General features: G+C 38.0%; 1 protein-coding gene across 1 annotated transcript in view; it reads left to right on the forward strand.

The window, feature by feature from the left end:
• Positions 1–11,548, forward strand: part of NBEAL1 (neurobeachin like 1) — a 205,206-nt gene extending 193,658 nt beyond the window's left edge. Inside the window, exons 51-55 of the mRNA XM_025405096.1 lie at positions 1,356–1,472; positions 1,876–2,037; positions 4,004–4,152; positions 6,556–6,691; positions 10,546–11,548. Of these exons, the coding sequence (XP_025260881.1) occupies positions 1,356–1,472; positions 1,876–2,037; positions 4,004–4,152; positions 6,556–6,691; positions 10,546–10,647 (666 nt within the window). The 3' untranslated portion in view covers positions 10,648–11,548. The remainder of the gene's footprint in view (positions 1–1,355; positions 1,473–1,875; positions 2,038–4,003; positions 4,153–6,555; positions 6,692–10,545) is intronic.
• The last annotated feature ends 13,383 nt before the right edge of the window (positions 11,549–24,931 follow it).

A 24,931-nucleotide genomic window follows, 5' to 3' on the forward strand; every position in this document is an offset into this window, starting at 1 on the left:
AGACTGATACTCACAGGGGAAGACAAATGTGTCACAGGTAGCAGAGTGTCAAGGGGAATTAATGTACACCGCATGGAACAGGTAGAAGGTCTGGGCAGAGTTGTCTAGGATAATCACAAATACAAATAGCAACTATTCAAATAAAACAAATAACATACAAATGTGTATGCTAAAGACAAAGCATGCTAAAGATGTGAAGAAAGAGTCTTTCTTCTGGAAGATGACTCAGAGAGCAATTTTTGCAATACAATTGTGTTACTAGGAAAACATAAGAATGGCAGTTCAATAAAATGGAAGATCAAAGATGAAATGATAAAATAGCATTATAAGATGAAAACGAAGGTTGCAGAAGAATGAAGCTGAGATTAAAACCAATACCATTATATGCCCCGTAAATATATATACCTACTGTGTACCCACAAATGTTTTTTCAAAGGGCTGCAGCCAAGACCTATAAAAAAATACCATTACAAACGCAAACAAACCTAAAGCAGAAACTGCAAGAAAGAGATTTGATGTGGCTGCAAATGAAATTAGTAGCATGGAAAAAAAGATGTAATCAAAGTGAATGCCAATAAAAAAGTAACTTTAAAGCAGTTAGAGAAAGAATGATAGCTATAAAAATCAAAGACAGTCAGCATAAAGAAAATTGATGTCCCTGAAGCAGCGATCCCAATAAATGGAAACATTGTTCAGCCAGGCGTGGTGGCTCATGCCTGTAATCCCAGCACCTTGGGAGGCTGAGGCGGAAGGATTGCTTGAGTCCCGGAGTTCAAGACCAGCCTGGGCAACATGGCAAGACTCTCATCTCGACAAAAAAATTTAAAATTAGCCAGGCATGGTGGTACATTCCTGTGGTCCCAGCTACTCAGGGAGGCTAAGGTGGGAGGATCACTTGAGTCCAGGAGGTCGAGGCTACAATGAACCATGTTCATGCCACTGTACTCCATCCTGGGCAACAGAATGAGACCCTGTCTCAAAAAAATAAAGTTATTCAGAGATATAACACAAAAAGTTTATTTGAAGTTAAGGAAGAATAAATCTGTAGATTAAAAGGAGAAATAACATACTTGGAAAAATTAATCCAAGACTGTCAACACTGCAACAATTTATGTTAAGGTTTTGAGCTTAGTTAAGTTTTTGAGATGGAGAATAATTCAGAAATCCAAGTAGAAATGTAAGAATGAGTACTATTATGAATAGACTCAATGGTAGGTACCTAGTTGCAATGTTAGTTTGTGATTAGAAGGTTTAAATGAACCTTCATTTAAATGTGATTAGAAGGTTAAATAAACCTTATGAAAAACAGAAAACAAGAAACCACCTTTACCTTTGCTTTTCTCTTTTATTATTAGGGAGGTGTTCCTGTGGGCTTAGCATCTAAACCTTTTCAGATTCTTTATGGACACACCGATGAGGTATTGAGTGTCGGCATCAGCACTGAGCTAGACATGACAGTGTCGGGATCAAGGGTAAGATTTCACCTTTAAGAAATACTAATTAATTTATCTACAAATTTATTACCAACATTTATAACTAAAATGTTTTTCAGAGGAATTGATAAAAGTATAGAAATGTTATACCATATTTGTATAGGACTTTGCAAAAGTAGAATAGACCTTGCAAAATAAAAAACTGAATGCCATTTTGGGATTTTATTCATTTTATTATTTAAGGGAAGAGGGCATTCTAGGAAATAAAATACTATTTGAAATTTCAAAGTTGGAATTTTTCCTAAGGTGCATATGTCCTTGATGGAATAATCATGTTCTTGGTTCCTTTCCGACATTTCTTTATCTGGCCCACTCTACTTTTATTCCTTTTTGCTGTTGTTTTTCTTTGTCTTTTTCATTTTCTGATATATCCTGTGTGTAGGATGGAACGGTGATTATACATACCATTCAGAAAGGTCAGTACATGAGGACTTTACGACCACCTTGTGAGAGTTCTCTGTTCCTGACCATTCCTAATTTGGCTATATCTTGGGAAGGACATATTGTTATCTACTCCAGCATTGAAGAAAAGACCACCCTCAAGGTACATGACCTTTCATGCAATAGAGGTAGACTCCCAATAGTGTATCTTTCCCTCCCCACATTATAGACGAGGTTTATTGAAGAAGGAAAAAACACCATATTTTAAAGAGGATGTTTTTCTTTCATCATTCAGTTGTTTGTTTCTTAACATTAGATGGACTTCTACCACAATCGTAGCCTCACATTAGTATTTTATTGTTGGGATTTTTATTGACTTGTATAATATATGATTTCAGAATAATTTCTGATTATGTAGGATTTTTTAAGCTTAAGTGGAAATTGGAAATGATAGCCAACTGAAATTCCTTTTGCATAAGGCAGGATATAAATAAGCCCTCAATTTTGTATTTGTTTCCTTTCAGTGACATCACTATTTATTTAATTAATGTATGTGTATATGTGTGTGTGTATGTGTGTGTGTGTATATATATATATGTGTGTATATATATATATTTTTTTGAGACGGAGTCTTGCTCTGTCACCCAGGCAGGAGTGCAGTGGCGCTATCTTGGCTCACTGCAAGCTCCGCCTCCTCGGTTCACGCCACTCTCCTGCCTCAGCCTCCCGAGTAGCTGGGACTACAGTACAGGGGGCCCGCCACCACACCCGGCTAATTTTTTGTATTTATAGTAGAGACGGGGTTTCACCATTGTTAGCCTGGATGGTCTCGATCTCCTGACCTTGTGATTCGCCCACCTCGGCCTCCCAAAGTGCTGGGATAACAGGCATGAGCCACCGCGCCCGGCCTTTTTTTTTTTTTTTTTGAGACAATAGTCTCGCTCTGTTGCCCAGGCTGTAGTGCAGTGGCACAATCAGTGATACCATTATAGCTCACTTTGGCCTCAAAATCCTGGGCTTAACTGATCCTTCCGCCTCAGCCCCCTCAGTAGCTGGGACTACTGGCATGTGCTACCACACCTGGCTAGTTTTTTTTAATTTTTGGTAGAGACAAGGTCTCCCTATGTTGCCTAGGCTGGTCTCAAACCCCTGGGCTCAAGTGATCCTCCTGCTTTCGACTCCCAAAGCACTGGGATTACAGACATGAGCCATCATGACCAGCCTAAGCTTTTTCAATATTAAGAATTTTTGGGGGCCAGGAGTAGTGGCTCACACCTATAATCCCAGCACTTTGGGAGGCTGAGGCGGGTGGATCATCTGAGGTCAGGAGTTCCAGACCAGCCTGGCCAACATGGTGAAACCCCATCTCTTCTAAAAATACAAAAATTGGCTGGGCATGGTGGCGCATGCCTGTAGTCCCAGTAACTAGGGAGGCTGAGACAGGAGAATTGCTTGAACCCAGGAGGCCGATGTCGCAGTGAGCCGAGTTTATGCCAGTGCACTCCAGCCTGGGCAACAGAGCAAGACTCCACCTCAAAAAAAAAAAAAAAAAAAGGCCAGGCATGGTGGCTCATACGTGTAATCCCAGCACTTTGGGAGGCCGAGGCGGGCAGATCGCGAGGTCAGGAGATCGAGACCATCCTGGCTAAACAGTGAAACCCCATCTCTACTAAAAATACAAAAAACAAATGAGTCGGGCATGGTGGTGGGCACCTGTAGTCCCAGCTACTCAGGAGGCTGAGTTAGGAGAATGGTGTGAACCTGGGAGGCAGAGCTTGCAGTGAGCCAAGATTGCGCCACTGCACTCTAGCCTGGTCGACAGAGCGAGACTCCATCTCAAAAGAAAAGGAATTCTTTTCTTTTGTTTTAAGAATGTAGGGTGTTGGGGAGGGCTGAATGAGATTTTAATTCTTTGGAGAGAGTGAGATTTCTCGTTTAATATTTACTTGGCAATCTGATTTGAAATCACTTTAATAATATTGTCTACACACTTGGTCTTTAAATATAGCCATATTTTTATCCCAGAATTTTAAACCAAATAATTATTCTGTTATAGTCAGAGTTTTAACTGGTAATATAAAAACTCAGTTTTTATTTGAAATTGTTAAATTTTCCTTAATTCTTTGCAGGATAAGAATGCATTACATCTGTTTTCTATAAATGGCAAGTATCTAGGGTCTCAAATCCTGAAGGAACAAGTATCAGATATATGTATAATTGGAGAACACATTGTCACAGGCAGCTTACAAGGATTCCTGTCTATAAGAGATCTCCACAGGTAAGTAATAAAAACCAATGAAGTATCACTTAAGAAAAGGTGGCAGTACTTCTAGTCTAGAGTGAAAATCAGGATCTAAGATTTTTAATCTTTTGGTTTATCATTTATTACAAAAATTTGTCTTTTAGCAAGTATAAAAAATTGGAGAAGCTAAAGTATTCCTGGACTCATAAATGAAGTATATATATACATTTTTTATTATATAGAAAATTTTACATTATATATATTTTACCACAATAAAAAAATTTTTTAGGCTGGGCACAGTGGCTCCTGCCTGTAATCCCAGCACTTTGGGAGGTCAAAGAGGGAGGAATGCTTGAGCCCAGGAGTTTAAGACCAACCTGGGCACATAGCAAGACCTCATCTCTACTAAAAATAAAAGCTTTAAAAATTAGCTGAACATGGTGGCATGTGCCTGTGTTCCCAGCTACTTGGGAGGCTGAGGTGGAAGGATTGCTTGAGCCCAGGTCACTGCTGCAGTAAGCTGTGATCATAGCACTGCACTCCAGCCTGGACAACAGAGCAAGACCCTGTCTCAAAAGAAATGTTTTAAATATGTAGAGCTAGAAAAAAATGTTCATAGTACCAAGTCTGAATTATGGATTTGGAAATTTGTCCAAATGATGGTTTGAATTTTTATAAAGTTTTTTAATTGTAGTAAACTAAACTAGAGTATATTTAACATATTTATGCATATGTGTATATAAAATTGGTAGGGGGATCTATTGTCATTCGATCTAGTGAAGGAGAGAGATATTGGAGTAGTGGATATGTGTTTTTGTTTTGTTTTGTTTTGTTTTGTTTTGTTTTTTGAGACTGAGTCTTGCTCTGTCACCTAGGCTGGAGTGCAGTGGCATGATATTGGCTCACTGCAACCTCTGCCTCAGGTTCAAGTGATTCTCCTGCCTCAGCCTCCACGTTAGCTGGGAATATAGGTGCATACCACCATGCCCAGCTAATTTTTGTATTTTTAGTAGAGACAGGGTTCCACCATGTTGGCCAGGCTGGTCTCAAACTCCTGACCTCAAGTGATCCAACCACCTCAGCCTTCCCAAAGTGCTGGGATTACAGGCATGGGCCACTGCACCTGGCCCAAGATTTCTGGGCTTCTTATCCACCTCTCACTTATGAATCAACAGGGCAATAAGCATGAGAGTGCCTAGGTGCTGTGATGCTTACTCATAATAATGGTTTTTAAGGGGTTTAAGACCAATTGGAGGCTGGGTGTGGTGGCTCACGCTTATAATCGCAGTACTTTGGGAGGCTGAGGTGGGTGGATCATTTGAGGTCAGGAGTTCAAGACCAGCCTGGCCAACATAGTGAAACCCCATCTCTACTAAAAGTACAAAAATTAGCAGGATGTAGTGGCAGGCACCTGTAGTCCCAGATACTCAGGAGCCTGAGGCAGGAGAATCACTTGAACTCAGGAGGCGGAGGTTGCAGTGACCGAGATCGCACCACTGCACTCCAGCCTGGGTGACAGAGCAAGACTCCGTCTCAAAAAAAAAAGACTAGTTGGGGAAATATCAATATTTGTGTACTGTTATGAACAGTTTAAGAGCTAAATTATATGGTCCCAGTTACAGGTACAAGAAGTTTTAAAGACATTAAGGATTAGCATGGATCTGAGTAGTCAGAGGAGTCTTGATGAAGGATTAGTAGGAATTAAATGGACATGAAAAGACAGGGAGGGCCTTCTTTTGGAGATGGAGGTAGTCAATATGTGAGGAAATAAAGCACAAAGACATAGGAACAGCAATGAACTTGGTGTGTACTGTGCTGCATTTCAGGGATAAGATCAGAGCAAGACTAGAACAAATGCCCACTGAGAGTCTGAGGCTCAGAGAACAGTGACTGGTACAGGAACTTTATTTCTATCTGTTTTAGGAATAACACTAAGGATAAGAATCTAGTTAGTATCCATATAAAATCCTATCTAACTGTTGTGTTCCTTACTTTGTCTCTCACCTTCCCTCTAATCTCTCTAAAGGGAACGTAAAGACTACCTTAGATAAATGACGAATGTAATAATAAGATGTAAAAACTGAAGTAATAATAGAATGGGTTGGAAAATTGAAAAAAGAGTAAGATTCTCTAGAAAGTCAAGAAAATGTTTATATTTTAGGTTCATGTTTGCTTTATTGATATTTTGTTTGATTATATATGTTTAGAAGAAAAATAGATGTCAAAAATAGAGAAAAGATCTGCTTATCAAGTGTTTTTAAGTAATGCTATAAATACAGGCCCTTGTGTGAGTCACTTAGACTTTCTGGACACAAGTTCCCACATTGTAAAATTAGAATCCAGAACTAGATGAGCATTAATTTATTTTCCAGATATAAAATTCTGTGAATTCATTATAAATCCATGTAATTATGTCTGTATTTTTTATTTCTCTTCTAGTTTGAATCTCAGCATCAATCCATTAGCTATGCGACTGCCTATCCATTGTGTTTGTGTAACCAAAGAATGCAGCCATATTCTTGTAGGTTTAGAAGACGGCAAATTGATTGTAGTGGGTGTTGGCAAGCCTGCTGAGGTAAAACCTAGCATCAGTAATTTCATTTCTCATGCTGTTGGGGATTACTTTGGTTCTCCTTCATTCCAGCTGATTGAGAAGTTACCATTAGGGATAAACAAATTAAAACCAAATTTGATTTTTCAAAAGGCAGTAAATAAAAAGAGGATAAAGTTATCATTCAAAAGTGATGTTTATATTATTATTGAAAGCCCATCTTTGGCAATTCTATCTACCACTCTATAGGAATAAGAAAATTCATTTCTTCCAAATCTAGATTCAAGACCACGACTTAGATTTTCAATGCATAAGAGCCTTTACAAAAGAATGAAATATAGGCTCAAACAATAAAACTACTTTAATTTTAACAAATATTCATCATAACTATATGTCAGTTATTTTGTAAAAGCATCATTTTTTATTTGTAACTACAAATATCCCCATATAGTGTGCTTATTCTCAGTGAGTTTCCTATAGTTAAATTTACTTGCTAATGATTTATCAATTATTGAATATTCATGTATCATAAATCTAACTCTCGCTCTGAGGAAAACTGTAGTTATACTCTAGTAACTTACTGATTCTTCCAAATAATTCATGTTATTACATAGTTAAATTAATCATTATAATTTTTTTTTAAGTCACTGTTGGTATTTTCTGAGAAATCTAACAATATGGGATCTGTCGGGGTTATTTCAGGGGAAGAAATTACTGTCACACAGTCAGTGGCTATAATAACCTGTTAAAGATCATAAAAAACTGTTTTATAAATATTTGAAATTTCTTTAGTCCTTATGCTTTTTTTTCAGCATATTATTTTAACAAAAAAAGTGTCATTAAATTAATATTATTGTGGCTGGGCACGGTGGCTCACGCCTGTAATCCCTGTACTTTGGGGGGCCAAGGCAAGCGGATCATTTGAGGTCAGGAGTTCGAGACCACCCTGGCCAACGTGGTGAAACCCTGTCTCTATTAAAAATATAAAAATTAGACAGGTGTGGTGGCATACGCCAGTAATCCCAGCTACTCGGGAGGCTGAGGCAAGAGAATCACTTGAATCTGGGAATTGGAGGTTGCAGTGAGCTGGTATCATGCCACTGCACTCCAGCCTGGGTGACAGAGCAAGACTTTGTACTACAGTGTAGAATATGAACTAGATCCATATTTAGTTATGAAAAGATATTTCTATTTCAAGATCTATTTTTATCTAAAATATCAAAATCTTGATTAATACATATTTTTAATTGTGTGCCAGTTTTGGTGTTTTGTTTTTTTTTTTTTTTTTTTGAGACGGAGTCTTGCTCTGTCGAGTGCAGTGGCCAGATCTCGGCTCACTGCAAGCTCTGCCTCCCGGGTTCACGCCATTCTCCTGCCTCAGCCTCCCGAGTAGCTGGGACTACAGGCGCCCGCCACCTCGCCCGGCTAGTTTTTTGTTTTTTGTTTTTTTTTTTAGTAGAGACGGGGTTTCACCGTGTTAGCCAGGATGGTCTCGATCTCCTGACCTCATGATCCACCCGTCTCGGCCTCCCAAAGTGCTGGGATTACAGGCTTGAACCACCGCGCCCGGCCCTGTGTACCAGTTTTATATATTATTCTATTAGAGTGAAAATCATATGTAAAAATCAGGTAAGGTAGTAGTGCTTCAGAAAATACATCTGTAAATGTAACTGCAAAGCAAGCATGCCAAAGCCACTAGTACTTTGTATAAAGCTTCTCTTTTATCACTCCAATAAATATATCCTAGAAAAGCAACCATTAGGCCGGGCACAGTGGCTCACACCTGTAATCCCAGCACTTTGGAAGGCCAAGGTGGGGGGATCACAAGGTCAAGACATCCAGACCATCTCAGCCAACATGGTGAAACCTCATCTCTACTAAAAATACAAAAATTAGCTGGGTGTGGGCCAGGCGCAGTGGCTCACTCCCATAGTCCCAGCACTTTGGGAGGCTGAGGTGGGCAAATCACGAGGTCAAGAGATCAAGACCATCCTTGCCAACATGGTGAAACCCTGTCTCTACTAAAAATACAAAAAAAAAAATTAGCTGGGCATGGTGGCACGTGCCTGTAGTCCCAGCTACTCCGGAGGCAGAGGCTGAGGCAGGAGAATTGCTTGAACCAGGAAGGCAGAGGTTGCAGTCTGGTGACAGAGCAAGACTCCGTCTCAAAAAACAACAGCAACAACAACAAATGAGCTGGGTGTGGTGGTGCACGCCTGTAGTCCCAGCTACTCGGGAGGCTGAGGCAGGAGAATTGCTTGAACCCAGGAGGTGCAGGTTGCAGTGAACCGAGATTGTGCCACTGCACCTCCAGCCTGGCAACAGAGTGAGACTCCATCTCAAAAAAAAAGAAAAGTGACCATTAAAAAAGGTGGCAGGCTGGGCATGGTGACTCACGCCTGTAATCTCAGCACTTTGGGAGGCTGAGGTGGGTGGAGCACTTGAGGCCAGGAGTTTGAGACCAGCCTGGGCAACATGTTGAAACCCTATCTCTACTAAAAATACAAAAATTAGCTGAGCATGATGGTATGCTCCTGTAGTCTCAGCTGCTCAGGAGGCTAAGGTGGGAGGACTGCCTGAGCCCAGGAGGCAGAGGTTGCAGTGAGCCGAGATTGCACCACTGCACTCCAGTGTGGGCAACAGAGTGAAACCCTGTCTCTAAAAAAAAGTGGAATCACCATTAAAAAGTAGATTGCACTTGAGAAAGTAATTACAACAAACCGTAGGGGTTTTTTGCCCCACCTGGATGTATACACTTTTAAAGGACATTTATTTATTCATTGATTTAATTAATATTTGGTTAATATTTATTACACACTGGGAAGGATGGTAGGTGATGCAAATTTAATGGTGAATGAGATGCAATTCCTGCCTTCAAGAGGCTTATGCTCTCCTTGTTTTCTACATTACTTTTTATCATTCTCTTGTTAAATATTATTTTTTGAAAGTCTTAAAATATTTTAAAATTTCATCAAAACTTTATTTTACTTTCTTCTTATACTTATGATTGGCATTAACAGTACTGCAAATTCAAGAAAAGAAAATCTCCAAACCTGTATGTCTTGTTAGCAAAATTAAGAATAATTTTGAGCCAGGTGTGGTGGCTCACACCTGTAAACCCAGCACTTTGGGAGACTGAGGTGGGAGGATTGCTTGAGCCCAGGACTTCACCAGCCTGGGCAATATAGTGAGATCTCATCTCTACAAACAAATAAAAAATTAATTAAAAATTAAAAAAAATAGTTTTGAGAAGCTGATTTTGATGAAGTAATACATATTTTTGATAATTTATAAAATAAAGGAATCTGGTAATTTTGACATAACTGGGCCATTAATTGTTTGAAATGTACACATTGACATTAGACCAAAGACAAAATAAGCATAAAAGTCTTCCATTATTATTATTGTTATTATTATGTGTGTATGTATGTGTATGAGAGAGAGACAGAGTCTCCCTGTGATGCCCAGGCTAGAATGCAGTGGCATGGTCTCGGCTCACTGCAACCTCTGCCTCTCAGGTTCAAGCAATTCTCATGCCTCAGCCTCCGAAGTGGCTGGGATTACAGGCGTGTGCCACCATGCACCATACTGGGCTAATTTTTATATTTTCAGTAGAGACGGGAGGTTGCCATTTTGGCCAGGCTGGTCTCGAACTCCTGGCCTCAAGTGATCTGCCTGCCTCTGCCTACCAAAGTGCTGGGATTACAGGCATGAACCACCACACCTGGCCGTCTTTCTCCATTGTTAATAACCTTTAAAGTGTTAATAATTCTGCTAACAATTTGTTTCTTTTCACTCTGCAAAATCAGTGTCTTATATATCATTTTTATTTTTTTTCTTAATATTTATTCTTCATTTCTTTGGATTACTTTACACAGATGCGTTCAGGTCAGCTTTCTCGAAAATTGTGGGGATCGAGCAAGCGGCTCAGCCAGATTTCAGCTGGAGAAACTGAATATAATACTCAAGATTCCAAGTGACTGTTACTTCATTTTTCTGTTATGATTACTGAAACCTTATTTATTGCTTTGTTGCTTTAACCACATCTCTCAACTCTCTGCAATGTTGCAAGGCTTTTATCCCTGAAAATCATTTACAGATAACCACAATTTGTTGTGGTATATAAACTAATTCTTGGTCTATACTAAGATGTATTTGAGAAAATACATTTGATTTGATTTAGTGGCCTATTCCTAAAGGTCATTGTATCCATTTTTAAAACAAACCTAAAATGAGAAAATTAGGTTTAAATTGCTTGTTATTCCAAATGATAAAATTTAAGATTTTTCTAATAAAAGAGTACAGATAATGGGACAGTTGAGAGAGATGGCTTTAAATACATTCTTAAGTAATCATTTTTCTATTTACTGACCACTGTAATGAAAACATACCAATTTATTTATGGAACTCCTGATTGGGGATAATATTTTAAAGGTACCTGTTGCACACTTGGATTTTCAAAACTCAGTAAAAGTTACAGGTTTGCATGGTGAGAATAAAATAAGAATATTGAAACTGGCACATTAGCTAATTCTACTACTACTAGCATGTTACTAATGAGAAGTTACTGAATTCTATTATTGTCCTTAAATAATAAAAATTGAGTAGAAAAAAGTGGAACTAGAGATACATTTTACAGATGTATTTCCTTAATGATATAATTAAGCAAAAGTGCTAATTGTGATTTTGACAGTTGGGTCTTTTAAGTAGCATTTGCAACACAATTTACATTTGCAAAGTTCAAAATTTCTTGACTCTTTCTTCACCAAGCAAATAATACCCAAATATGTTGAATTTTCACTTAGGATATCTGTGTGATTGATGAATGAATTGAAAAGATATACATAACTTAAAATAATCTTTTATATATAGTAATTTAAAATTTTCTATTTCATGTTTTAGGATTATAGCTAATTTTATTATGTAATGTTAAATGTTAAGTTGTGCTTGATTATTAAGATCTTAAAGTAAAAGTCTGATTAATTTGGAGTTCAAAGACATTGTTAAACTTAGATTTTTTGTAAGGTTATCTTTTGAGTTGGGTCAGAGAGCTTTTACAACTACCAGTGTTAATAATCTGAGATTTCATGTGTTTGGGAGAACTTGTGAATCCCTCTGAAACTGTGCAGAGATTTTGTATGTTAAATGCATTTTCAGGAAGGAATGGTTACATGGCTTTCTTTAAAGGGATCTGTGACCAGTAATAATATTAGTTTTTGTTCCACAAATCATAGATGTCCTTATATCCAACTGTCTTCTCAGTTGAATTTTAAGAGAAATTTTTCCTTTGCAATTTCGCTTTCCTGTTGACCACAGTATCCAGTGCCCTTTTCTTTATAATCTTTTGAGTGAGTAAAAAAAAATTTAAGAAATAAAGGATTCTGTTTAGGGAAACTTTTGAATAGATTCGATTTGATGTGAGTCAGGGCTAATAAAAAGCTATAGAAGAATTTTCTTTCCAATAAGTAAAAATCCTCTGTTTTATTAAGGAAAAAATACCTATGTTTTAGGTAAATAACTCTGAAATAAACTGGTACAACAATTTTAAAATAGAACATTTGTTAATGTCAAGGTATCTTAAGACTTCAGGAATTTGTATTGAAAAAAGTCTCAAAATAAGTTCAATAGCAATAATTATGATGCATAAATGAGACTGGCTTCTATTCATTTGTTTTATTTTGGGGGGGGGGGGGGGATGGGAGGTTTCAATCCAGTGCTTCACCCATGGCACCACCATGGCTATCTTTTTTTTAATCTTACAGTTTTTTAGGACATTTCAAGTCGGCAGAACTAACATGATTGATTTTTAGTTTTTAAAATACAGATTTTTTAAGAAACTTTTTCTAAATCAAAACCTACTAAGTTTTATTTTGTTATTTATCCAGAGATTTTGATGTAAAAATGCCTTCTTTATTTTTAAGGTTACTTAATACTGAATTTGAAAATTATTTTGGATGCTTATGAGTTTTCTAAAACTTAGATAATTAGAAAAAATGCCTACATTTATGATGTTTTACAATGCTGCTTTTTAGATGGAAGAAATAAGCAGTTTTTACTTTATAGTACAAATAAGTTTTGTTCACCATAAAATAGATACCCTACCTGGACTAATACTAGATGTACAAGGTAGTGGAATTATTTTTTATATTGTTTTTTCCAAAAAGTAAAAACCAGAAATGTGGGCCAGGTGTGGTGGCTCATGCCTGTAATCCCAGCACTTTGGGAGGCTGAGTCAGGTGAATCACAAGGCCAGGAGTTCAAGACCAGCCTGGCCAACACAGTGAAACCCCGTCTCTACTAAAAATATAAAAATTAGCCGAGCATGGTGGCACGTGCCTGTAGTCCCAGCTACTCGAGAGGCTGAGCAGCGCAGGAGAATCACTTGAACCCAGGAGGTGGAAGTTGCAGTGACCCGAGATTGCACCACTGCACTCCAGCTTGGGCAGCAGAGTAAGACTTTGTCTCAAAGAAAAGGAAAAAAAAATGTGGAATTTAGAGAAAAATATTTGAGAATACTAGCAACAGTCTAGAGAATGGAACTTAAATTTTATCTATCAAAATAAGCAAACAACTATTAGCTGAATAATATATTACTCATTTAAAGAGTATAGGCCTACTGAATTAAAACTTACTAGATAAAATAATTGGAAAGAAGTACTTTTGAGGATTCTGGTATATTTAGATGTTACCCATAGAAATTAGTTATATATTATATAATGGAAGAAATGAACAGTATCATTAGAATGAAATAACAGGTGGACATTTCAATTGGTGAATATAGTATCTCAAGTTGGCTCTTACAAAGTCATTATCTGGCCGGTTGTGGTGGCTCATGCCTATAATCCCAGCACTTTGGGAGGCCAAGGTGGGAGGATCACAAGGTCAGGAGGTCAAGACCAGCCTGGCCAACCTGGTGAAACCCCATCTCTACTAAAAATACAAAAATTAGCTAGGCGTGGTGGCGGGCGCCTGTAGTCCCAGCTACTCAGGAGGCTGAGGCAGGAGAATCGCTTGAACCCGGGAGGCAGAGGTTGCAGTGAGCCAAGATCATGCCACTGCACTCCAGCCTGGGCAACAGGGCGAGACTCCATCTCAAAAAAAAAAAAAAAAAAAAAAAAGTCTGTTATCTTTGCAGAACTTTTTATATGCTTTTGTTTCTTGATACTGGTGATGACGAAAATAATAATCTCAGCAGCCTGGTGATAGGGAGAGATTTATACCAAGATAATTATTTTACTTTTGGAAAGTGAGATCAAGTATTAAAAAATGTAATAGCTGTGCACGCTTAGAGAATAAAGAAGCTTTATAAAAAAATTTTTACAACTTTTCAATCAGTATTCTGGCGTTACTCAGATAAAATTGAAAGAGAGAAGGAAAAAATAGATCAGGGCATACAAATCAGGAAAGTGTATAAACATAAAGATGGCCAGTTGGTTTAGTCTTTCTTTTTAGCCTGTGAAGCTCGTGTCTGTTATTAAGAAGTTAATAACAAAATTAAAATATGTTAACTTTTTTTTGGGTCACAGTGCAGTGCATCCTTTTGTAGAAGAAAAAATACCAAGTGTTCATTCTGTCATTAGCAAGGAACACCAATAAGGTTTCCTTTTTTTTCTCTATTTAGGACATATTAAAATTATCCTTCAGAGTACTTGTATTGAAAATCAAGTTTATGCTTCTGAAAAGAATAAGAGAAAAATTCTCTCAGAATTAGAATTCAGATTTTAAGGTTGAATCTTAACCTGAGACATTTTATATTTTGTGTGAAAAGGAGTGGTCAGAGGAAACTGTTAACTTGGATACCAGATTTTTATTTAATGATTAAGATAGAGATATGACCTTTGCCTTTATGTATATTTTATATTGTTACTACTAAAGAGATCACTGAGGAAATCTTGTAATTGAACTTAAGGAAGTTAGCTCCTTTTATATATTTATAAAATGAGTAGCATTATCTTTACCACCTTTCCACTGAAAAGATGCAAGTCCTAGGACTATATTAAATATAAATATTTTAATCTTAAATAATATATGTAATATTATGGATGTCTGTTGGGAGCATGTGTGTGTAAAAATTGATCTTTTCAAATATATATATATTTAAGCCTGTCTTCTGGAAACAGGTTCTTGAACGTATCTTTAGGATACAGTTTTTGACTGGGATATAAGAAATGAAACATGTTTGTTTGTTTCCTTTTGTTTGTTTGTTTGCATCATCAGCCATACTCATGGCTTATCCTACGCATTGTTCCTCTCATCAGCTGAAACTGTTTCTCCCCAATAAGTGAGCAATCTTAAACATTTTCATCACTCTTAACAAAATCCATTCTCAATATTCTTTTTGCTGAATTCGTATATTGTATATACTCAACATATTATTTGTTTTAAACTTGACTCCATGCAGAGCATTGTTATGTAGAGTTTTCCTGTGTTTATCAGAGTCGTGTGGTATTTTTCTTGATGACATTAGGCAACAATATAGTGTTATCAGTCATCATTTTAATATGATTTAAAATGTGGACCACAGCCTGCCTTCTTTAATTTAAATCTAGGCCAAGCATGGTAGCTCACACCTATAATCCCAGCACTTTGGGAGGCTGAGGCAGGAGGATCACTTGAGCCTAGGAGCTCAAGACCAACCTGGGCAATATAGTGGGCCCCCACCTCTACAAGACATTAAAAAATTAGCCATGCATGGTGGCAAGCACCTTTAGTCCTAGCTACTCAGCCGCTTGAGCCTAGAGATCAAGGCTGAGTAAGCTGTGATTGCACCACTGCACTTCAGCCTAGGTGACAGAGTTAGACCCTGTCTCCAAAAAAAAAAATTTTTTTTAATTTAAGTCCAGCATTTTCTAGGCCAGTGGTTCTTAGTGGATATTGCAGATCAGACTTCTCTATGGAGTTTATAAATATACAGATATCTAGGCACTGCTTTGGACTTCCTGAATCTCTTTACTTGATATTCTTGGTATTAAAAAATTATGTCTCAGGATTATTATGTTATATCTTAAAATTTTTTCCTGTATAGAAATTTGTCCATTTATCTTTGTAAACCAGATCCAATATTCAGACTTATTTGGAAATAAACTTAATCATTATCCTGAGAGACATTTTGTCTAAAATTTGCTTGGAATGGCTTTATTATCTTTGTTTTGCCTGCCATAAAAACAACCAAATTTCCTTTCAATTGAATTATTTTTATCATGAACTCTCTTTAGACTGTTCACATTTGAAAATTATAACTAATATTTGCCTCCAGAAAAGTACAACTGTGTTTAATATTAGTTCCTGGTGACTTTCAGTGAATGTTTTGCAAACTTGAATTAGGCAACATTTTGAAGAATAAAAAACATGACTAACATGCTAAATTTAAAACATAAAAGTAGACCTCTTATAGCCTTGAAGCTTGTAATCAATAGAATTTTCCAAATTAAAAGCATTGGATAAATTACGACTTCCAATGACTTTTGCAGGTACAGCCTCTGTATAGAAATAATCTTTAATTTTTTATGGGTATAACAGAGAATAAAGCATTAACAGATGTTTAATTCCAAATAGGAAATAATTCTGTTTTCTGTGTTAAGAAATGTAAGGCCATCCTAGAGTATAGGAGTTACTTGATTTTCTTCTGTATAAAAACCTCATTTAAGGCCGGGCGCCACGGCTCATGCCTGTAATCCCAGCACTTTGGGAGGCCGAGGCAGGCGGATCACAAGGTCAGGAGGTCGAGATCATCCTGGCTAACACAGTGAAACCCCGTCTCTACTAAAAATACAAAAAGATTAGCCGGGCGTGGTGGCGGGCGCCTGTAGTCCCAGCTACTCGGGAGGCTGAGGCAGGAGAATGGCGTGAACCCGGGAGGTGGAGCTTGCAGTGAGCCGAGATGGCACCTGGGCAACAAAGCGAAACTCTGTCTCAATTAAAAAAAAAAAAAAAATTTAATAGTGTCTGTATTATCAGATTCTTATTTGATTATAGTAATTCATCAGACACATCTCCTTCCTTTGGTGGTTATCTCATTGACATTTGTCACACGTGAGTGATTTCTAAACACACTGCAGGATTTGGACCTGTAAAGCCAGTGGCTTTAGTGATAAGTAAAAGGACACATTCAACAATAACAATATTTATCTTTGTCTTAATGCCCATAATTTATGAACTGAAAATTCAGAAGGAAAAGAATAAATAGAAAGCTACTAATTTAGTATTTGTTTTTCATGGTACGGTTTTCATGTTTCCTTGGAAACATATTTTGCAAATATAACAATAATAGTAATAACACAATTTTGTTATTTAAAAAATTACCCATTCATTTTTCAAACTTGACTGTTAGTGGAGGGGTATATGTGTGTCTGTGTGTGTGTGTGTTTCCACCTATATAATGGCTGTCTCATTTAAATTAATTTATAATTATTTTTCAGTGTACAGAGTTATTAGCTGCTTGTAATGCTGTTACAATGTAACATTGTAATGTAAGATGAAAAATTAGGATTTAGGTAGGATTTTTAAAAATTTATCAATTAAAAACAAACTACTTTTTAAAAGAAATCTTATTCCAATTGGACCTTTAAAATTTTTATTTTGGTAATAATGTATTTCAACTTAAGATGTATTAAAACTAGCAATTATCTGGTAATCAATGTACTAGTCAACATTAAAATGCTATTTTGGATTGTCTTTTTTTGGTAACATTCTGACACTAAGCATATGTGCTTTACAATTTAGTGGGCTGAACCTACAAATTCATAAATGCTTCTCTTTATTTTGAAGGAAAAAGATACTTGTCTGTATTAGACATAATTGTTTTGCTCTTCAGAATGTTAAAGTTATATTAATCACTAAACACTTTAAGAAGTGGTTCTGGTAGGATGATATAAGTAGTCAGACTTAATTGAAAAACTGTCAGCCTCTTTTTTATATAGGGATTAAAGAGAATAACTTTATTTTTTCCTTTGGAAAGAATAATTCCTTCAGAATTTTGGAATTTCGATTTTCTTACATGACTTTTTATCGATTTAATTATGATAGTTTCTATTTTTCTTCCAAAATTATGGCATGTTATAGTAGATCTTACTATTAAAGATCTTTTATATTTTGAACTGTTTTTTCCTATTCTGCTTTTTACTACTCTCAAAGACTGTGATTGATGCACATCACCAAACTTTTTTTGTGGCTAACTGCTTATTTTATAATTAGCTTTACATAAGAAAACGTCTTAGGAAACTATGTGGCTGGTTGGTTCCATTTAGAAACTCTTAACAGGTATAGCTTTCATTCCACCAATTGTTTGCTTTTATAGACTTGGAGCAAAAAATTTAGCAAAAAGTAATCATATCTGGCTAGACAGCCATTTTCTCTCAGATTCATTGCTATAAAAATGAATCTACTGAGGCATAAAAATATGAAACATATTTAATTCATCTCTTTTGTCAGTTTTTCTAGGACTCCAATAGCATTTCAGTGTTATAGAGAGTGACAGTGACTTGAATGCATGTATACGCACGTAGCAATTCAGAGCGAAATAACTAAAAATTCAGAATGACTTTTTTTAAAAGTACTTGGAAATTGTGCTGCTACTTAAATATTGAAGGAATTCAGAAAGTTGTGTATTTATCTTAAAATGTTCCTTCTCACTTACTCTACTGGAATTGACCATGAGAAAGAAAATATTATGCCTTATTTATATCTAATTATTGACTGTGCAAACTGTGACTCATGGATATTTGTATGCCCCCCAAAAATGTTTTAAAGTTGAGCAATTTTTAATAAAGATGTATAAATAATTTTGATTATTATTCTCATTGTAGTTAAGTTACTGTTAGTTTGGTGCAATACATTCTTTCCTTCCTCATCCTTTTAAAATTAAATATATATGATGTATGTTTTGTTTTATTACATTAAGTGCTATTTTTTAAAAATTTGTTGTATGTATATGAGCTAATATTTGATTTGTTTCTGTATAGCATGATTAAAGATAATTGAAAATTTTGCACTTATTTTAGGCCCTTGGAAATTTGTATTCCGACACTTTTTAAGAATGTCCATTTATTTTGTACATAATAAATTAGCTTTATATATGAAAATGGGTTTGAATCAAATAAAAAAAAGTGATGTTACTTTCTTCAGTTGATTTGTAATTCTCAATTCATAGAGTCTGATTAGAACTTATCCTTGGCTAAGTTATTTGGGTAGACAAAAGATTGAATGCAGTATTTGTTAATTAGAAAATTGATCACTGTTTCTCATATGAGCAGAATTTCTTCTGTAGTCCTATATGCACAAGTTAAATGTCAATTGACTATTTTTTGTCATATTAACAATGGGGATTTAGCCTTTCATTTTAGAGCTACCTTAAAAACACTGTTACAGGCTAGGCACAGTGGCTCATGCCTGTAATCATAGCACTTTGAGAGACCAAGGCTGGAGAATGGCAAAAGCCCAGGAGTTCAAGGCCAGTCTGGGCAATATAAGGAGACCTTGTCTCTACAAAAAATTTAAAAATTAGCCAGGCATGGTGGTGTGCACCTGTAGTTCTAGCTTGAGCCCAGTAGGTGGAGGCTACACCGAGCCAAGATCACACCACTACACTCCAAACTGACTGATAGAGAAATACCGTCTCAAAACAAAAAAACATTGTTTTAGTTTTTCCCTTAGCAAATAATTATATGCCATAAATCTCCATTTGTAGTTAACCAAATAGTATATTAGGTTGAATTTTTTTAACTTACATTCTTTCATAATTATAATATTTAGGGCCAGTCGTGGTGGCTCATGCCTATAATCCTAGCATTTTGGGAGGCCAAGGCAGGAGGATCACTTGAGGCCAGGACTTTGAGGCTGCAGTGAACTATGATCACACCACTGTACTCCAGCATGGGCAACAGAACAAGACTCAGTCTCTAAAAATAAAATAAAATAAACCTTTTATCCAGTCAACTTTGACAATCTAAATGCTGACCTAATCCTTCTGGTATTGTCAAGATTAATAGAATCTAATCCATAATAAGACAGAAGCCAATCTCTGTTCCAGGTTCTTGTTTGTACTTTTGTCTCTAGATCCAGAATAACAAAAGAACAGAGATGAACATCAACCTTTACTAGCACCATCCATTCACTGTACTACACTTTATTGAAGACGCTTCATTAGAATTGGAAACTTCCTGCATGAATTCATCTGGTAAGATTTCTTAGTCACTGGACAAAGCCAAGTTAGTTACGTGCTTCATTAAGACTGTCTTGCTTCACATGAAAAAATGCTCATCATCACTGGCCATCAGAGAAATGCAAATCAAAACCACAATGAGATACCATCTCACACCAGTTAGAATGGCAATCATTAAAAAGTCAGGAAACAACAGGTGCTGGANTTTTTCAACCAAACACAGATCTAAAATACAGTATTTGGCCTGGGAAACATAAACCCTTTCTCTACAAAAAAAAAGTCAAAAATTAGCTAGGCACAGTGGTGCACAGCTGTAGTCCCAGCTACTTGAGAGGCTTAAACCTGGGAAGTCCAGCTGTGTGATCACACCAGTGCACTCAGCCTAAATGACAGAGCAAGACCCTGTCCCAAAAATTTAAAAGAAAATACAGTATTCATGGGTTGTGAAACCCGTGTGTATGCAGGACAGACTTTTTATTTTTGTTTGTTTGTTTGTTTGTTTTAGCAGAGACAGGGTTTCACTATGTTGGCCAGGCTGGTCTTGAACTCCTGACCTCAAGTGATCTGCCTGCTTCAGCCTCCCAAAATGCTGGGATTACAGGAATGAGCCACCACGCCTGGCCAATGAAGGGATTTTTTAAAGGCATAAACCTATAAGGACAAAGAAAACAGGAGAGAAGATGATACAATTTTGGGAGTTGGGAAATTAAGGGATGAATGGAAAAAAAAAAAAAAAAACAGATCCAAATGGATGAATCTGTACTTACAGGGAGCCTAAGATAAGGACAGTTACCTAACTTCAAATCTTGCCACATGTCCTCTAAAAAAACCATACAGATGGACAAGAACAAATACAGCCTCACGACCCTATGCCTTCAAGATATCTAGAAGACAAACAGTACAGACTTCAAATTAAAAATACAAAAAAGCCAAATTCCAGCAGAGCCATCTCAAGTTTCAACAGTAAACCTCTGCAAAAAGGAAGGTGGGTCCAAGAAAGCAGAGAGTAGGGAAATGGAGGGCCTAACATTGATTTTTTAAAAAAGAGACTCCCAGAGAGAGAAAGTCCACCCTAAGTGCAAAAGTAATGAAAAGTGAAATAATGTGAGTGGATCAGAGTACCGTATATTAAAAATGGATTTCGTGTGCTGGATTCGATGTGGCAGTCTCAGAAAGGCATTGTCTCTTTGGAGACTGGAAAGTGAAGTGAAAGGGGAAAAGAGTGGGAGAAATTTAGGATTTAAGATCCTACAGACAATAAAAACACAAAAAATTGGGGCTGGGCACAGCGGCTCACACCTGTAATCCCAGCACTTTGGGAGGCTGAAGCATGTGGATCACTTGAGGTCAAGAGTTCAGGACCAGCTTAGCCAACATGGCAAAACCCCATCGCTACTAAAAATACGAAAATTAGCCAGGCATGGTGGCACACACCTGTAATCCCAGCTACTCAGGAGGCTGAGGCACGAGAATCACTTGAACCTAGGAAGTGGAGTTTGCAGTGAGCTGATACGCCACTGCACTTCAGCCTGGGTGACAGAACAAGACTCCATCTCAACAAACAAAAAAAAAAGAAAGAAAAAGATTGGAAGACATATAATCCCACCCCTGACCCCACAAAAAAAACCCTAAAACTAAGCTATTATCTCGTGAACAAAGATACAAAAATCCCTAAGGGAATATTAGCAGGTCAATGCTAGCAATGTGTAAGAAGGATAATGCATTATTACAGTGATGGTTAATGTAATGTGTCAAATGATTGGGCCAAGGGATGCCCAGATAGGTGGTAAAACATATCTGGGTATGTCTGCGAGGGTATTTCCAGAAGAGATTAGCATCTGAATCAGATTGAGTAAAGAAGATGTGCCCTCACCAGTGTGGGCAGGCATCATCCAATCTGTTAATGGCCAGGATACAACAAAAAGATGAAGGGCAAATTCCCTCTATCTTCTAGAGCTGGGACATTCCATCTTCCACCCTGAGATGTATGTTAGAGCTTCAGTTTCTTGGGCCTTCAGACTCAGATTGAACTACACCACACCATCGACTTTCCTGGTTTTCCAGCCTACAGATGGCATATCATAGTACTTCTCAGCCTCCTTAATCTCATAAGCCAATTCTATTGGTTCTGTTTGTCTGGAGAACCCAGCCGAACACAATAACCAAATACCGCTTACCCAATTAATTTAAAATTAGATTGACATTTTAAAATTAAGGCTGGACATGGTGGCTTATACCTGTAATACCAGCATTTCGGGAGGCCAAGGCAGGAGGATCACTTGAGCCCAGGAGTTTAAGGCTGCAATGAGCTATAATTGTACCACTGTCTCCCTTTTTTTTTTCTTTCTGAGACAGAGTCTCGCTCTGTCGCCCAGGCTGGAGTGCAATGGCGCAATCTCGGCTCACTGCAACCTCTGCCTCCTGGATTCAAGTGATTCTCCTGCTTCAGTCTCCTGAGTAACTGGAATTACAGGCATGTACCACCATGCCCAGTTAATTTTTCTGTATTTTTAATAGAGACGAGGTTTCGCCATGTTGGTCAGGCTGGTCCTGAACTCCTGACCTCAAGTGATCCACCTGCCTTGGCTCCCAAAGTACTAGGATTATAGGCGAGAGCCACCGCACCTGATCGTAAAACTTAAATCAATTTGCACACTTTTTTTTTTTTTTTTTTTGAGACAGACTCTCGTTCTGTAGCCTGCTCTATCGCCCAGGCTGGAGTGCAGTGGCACAATCTCGGCTCACTGCAAACTCCGCCTCCTGGGTTCACACCATTCTCCTGCCTCAGCCTCCCAAGTAGCTGGGACTACAGGCATCCACTACCACGCCTGGCTAATTTTTTGTATTTTTAGTAGAGATGGGTTTTCACCGTGTTAGCCAGGATGGTCTCAATCTCCTGACCTCATGATCCGCCCGCCTCAGCCTCCCAAAGTGCTGGGATTACAGGCGTGAGCCACCATGCCTGGCCAATTTGTACACTTTTTCTTGGTAACCTGTCCTTTGTTGTAGGGGGCTCAGCCATGAACCTAGTGTTGGGTAAGAAAAGAAACCTTTCCTGCTCTACAAAGATGTATTTGGGGCAGGAGGATAGAATATCATTTACTTAACTAATTGTTAACTTCATAGGTGACTGTTGAATATTTTGACAGGTCAAGCAAATCCACACCAATATTTCCATCTCCCTAAACCTTTGTACTTCTATAGCAGGAGTCCACACAATTTTTCTATAAAGGGACAGGCAATAAATATTTTACACATAATTCTGTAGCAATTATTCAATTCTGCTGTTGTAGTCATATATAGAACATAAATGAGCATAGCTGTCTTCCACAAAATTTTATTTACCATAATAGGTGGGGCCGAGCATGCTTACTCATGCCTGTAATCCCAGCACTTTGGGAGGTTGAAACAGAAGGATTACTTGAGGCCAAGAGTTTGAAACCAGCATGGGCAACATAGCGAGACCCTGTCTCTACCAACAAAACAAAACAAAACAAAAAAATAGCCAGGCGTGGTGGCACATGCCTGTAGTCCTAGCTACTCAGGAGGCTGAGGCAGGAAGATCACTTGAGCCCAGGAGGTCAAGGCTGCCGTGAGCTATGATTGCGCCACTGCACTCCAGCCAGGAAATTTCTGGCATCCCAACTTGAATGACTATAGGCCAACATTGAATCCAGACTTCAGTTAACCAAACAAGCATATTTAGATTCAATCTCAAGTGCTCAACTGATACGATTTGGCTGTGTCCCCACCCAAATCTCATCTTGAATTGTAACTCCCACAATTCCCCTCCCATGTTGTGGGAGGGACCCAGTGGGAGGTAATTAAATCATGAGGGGCAGGTCTTTCCCATGCTATTCTCATGACAGTGGATGAGTCTTATAAGATCTGATGGTTTTATAAAGGGGAGTTTCCCTGCACAAGTTCTCTTGTCTGCTGCCATGTGAGATACGCTTTCACCTTCCACCATGATTGTGAGGCCTCCTCAGCTATGTGGAACCATGAGTCCATTAAAACTCTTTCTTTTGTAAATTGCCCAGTCTCAGGTATGTCTTTCTCAGAGCATGAAAACAGACTAATACGGTAAATTGGTATCAGCAGAGCAGGATGCTGCTGAAAAGATACTCAAAAATGTGGAAGCGACTTTGGAAACAGGTAACAGGCAGAGGTTGAAACAGTTTGGAGAGCTCAGAAGAAGAAAGGAAAACGTGGGAAAGTTTGGAACTCCCTAGAGACTTGCTGAATGGCTTTGACCAAATGCTGATAATCACATAGACAATGAAATTCAGGCTGAGGTGGTCTTAGATGGAGATGAGAAACTTGTTGGGAACTGGAGCAAAGGTGACTCTTTTTCTGTTTTAGCAAAGAGACTGGTGGCATTTTGCCCCTGCCCTAGAGATATGTGAAACTTTGAACTTGAGAGAGATGATTGAGGGTATCTGGTGGAAATTTCTAAGCAGCAAAGCATTCAAGAGGTGACTTGGGTGCTGTTAAAGACATTCAGCTTTAAAAGGAAAACAGCATAAAAGTTCAGAAAATTTGCAGCCTGACAATGCGATAGAAAAGAAAATCCCTTTATTTGAGGAGAAATTCAAGTGGGCTGCAGGAATTTGCATAAGTAATGAGGAGCCGAATGTTAATCTCCAAGTCAATGGGGAAAATGTCTCCACCTATGCGGCAGCCTCTTCCATCACAGGCCTGGAAGCCGAGGAAGAAAAAAATGGTTTCCTGGGCTGGGTCCAGGGTCCCTCTGCTGTGTGTAGTCTAGGGACTTGGTGCCCTGAGTCCCACCTGCTCCAGCTGTGACTAAAAGGGGCCAAGGTGCCAAGGTGCCGCTCAGGCTATGGCTTCAGAGGGTGCAAGCCCCAAGCCTTGGCAGCTTCCATCTGGTGTTGACCCTGCGGGTGCACAGAAGTCAATAATTGAGGTTTGGGAACCTCTGCTTAGATTTCAGGGGATGTATGGAAATGCCTAAATGTCCAGGCAGAAGTTTGCTGCAGGGGTAGCATGCTCATGGAGAACCTCTGCTAGTGCAGTGCAGAAGGGAAATGTGGGGTGGGCGCCCTCCACACAGAGTCCCCACTGGGGCGTTGCCTAGTAGACCT

Source organism: Theropithecus gelada, chromosome 12, assembly GCF_003255815.1.
Source record: "Theropithecus gelada isolate Dixy chromosome 12, Tgel_1.0, whole genome shotgun sequence".
NCBI classification, from domain to species: Eukaryota; Metazoa; Chordata; class Mammalia; order Primates; family Cercopithecidae; genus Theropithecus; species Theropithecus gelada.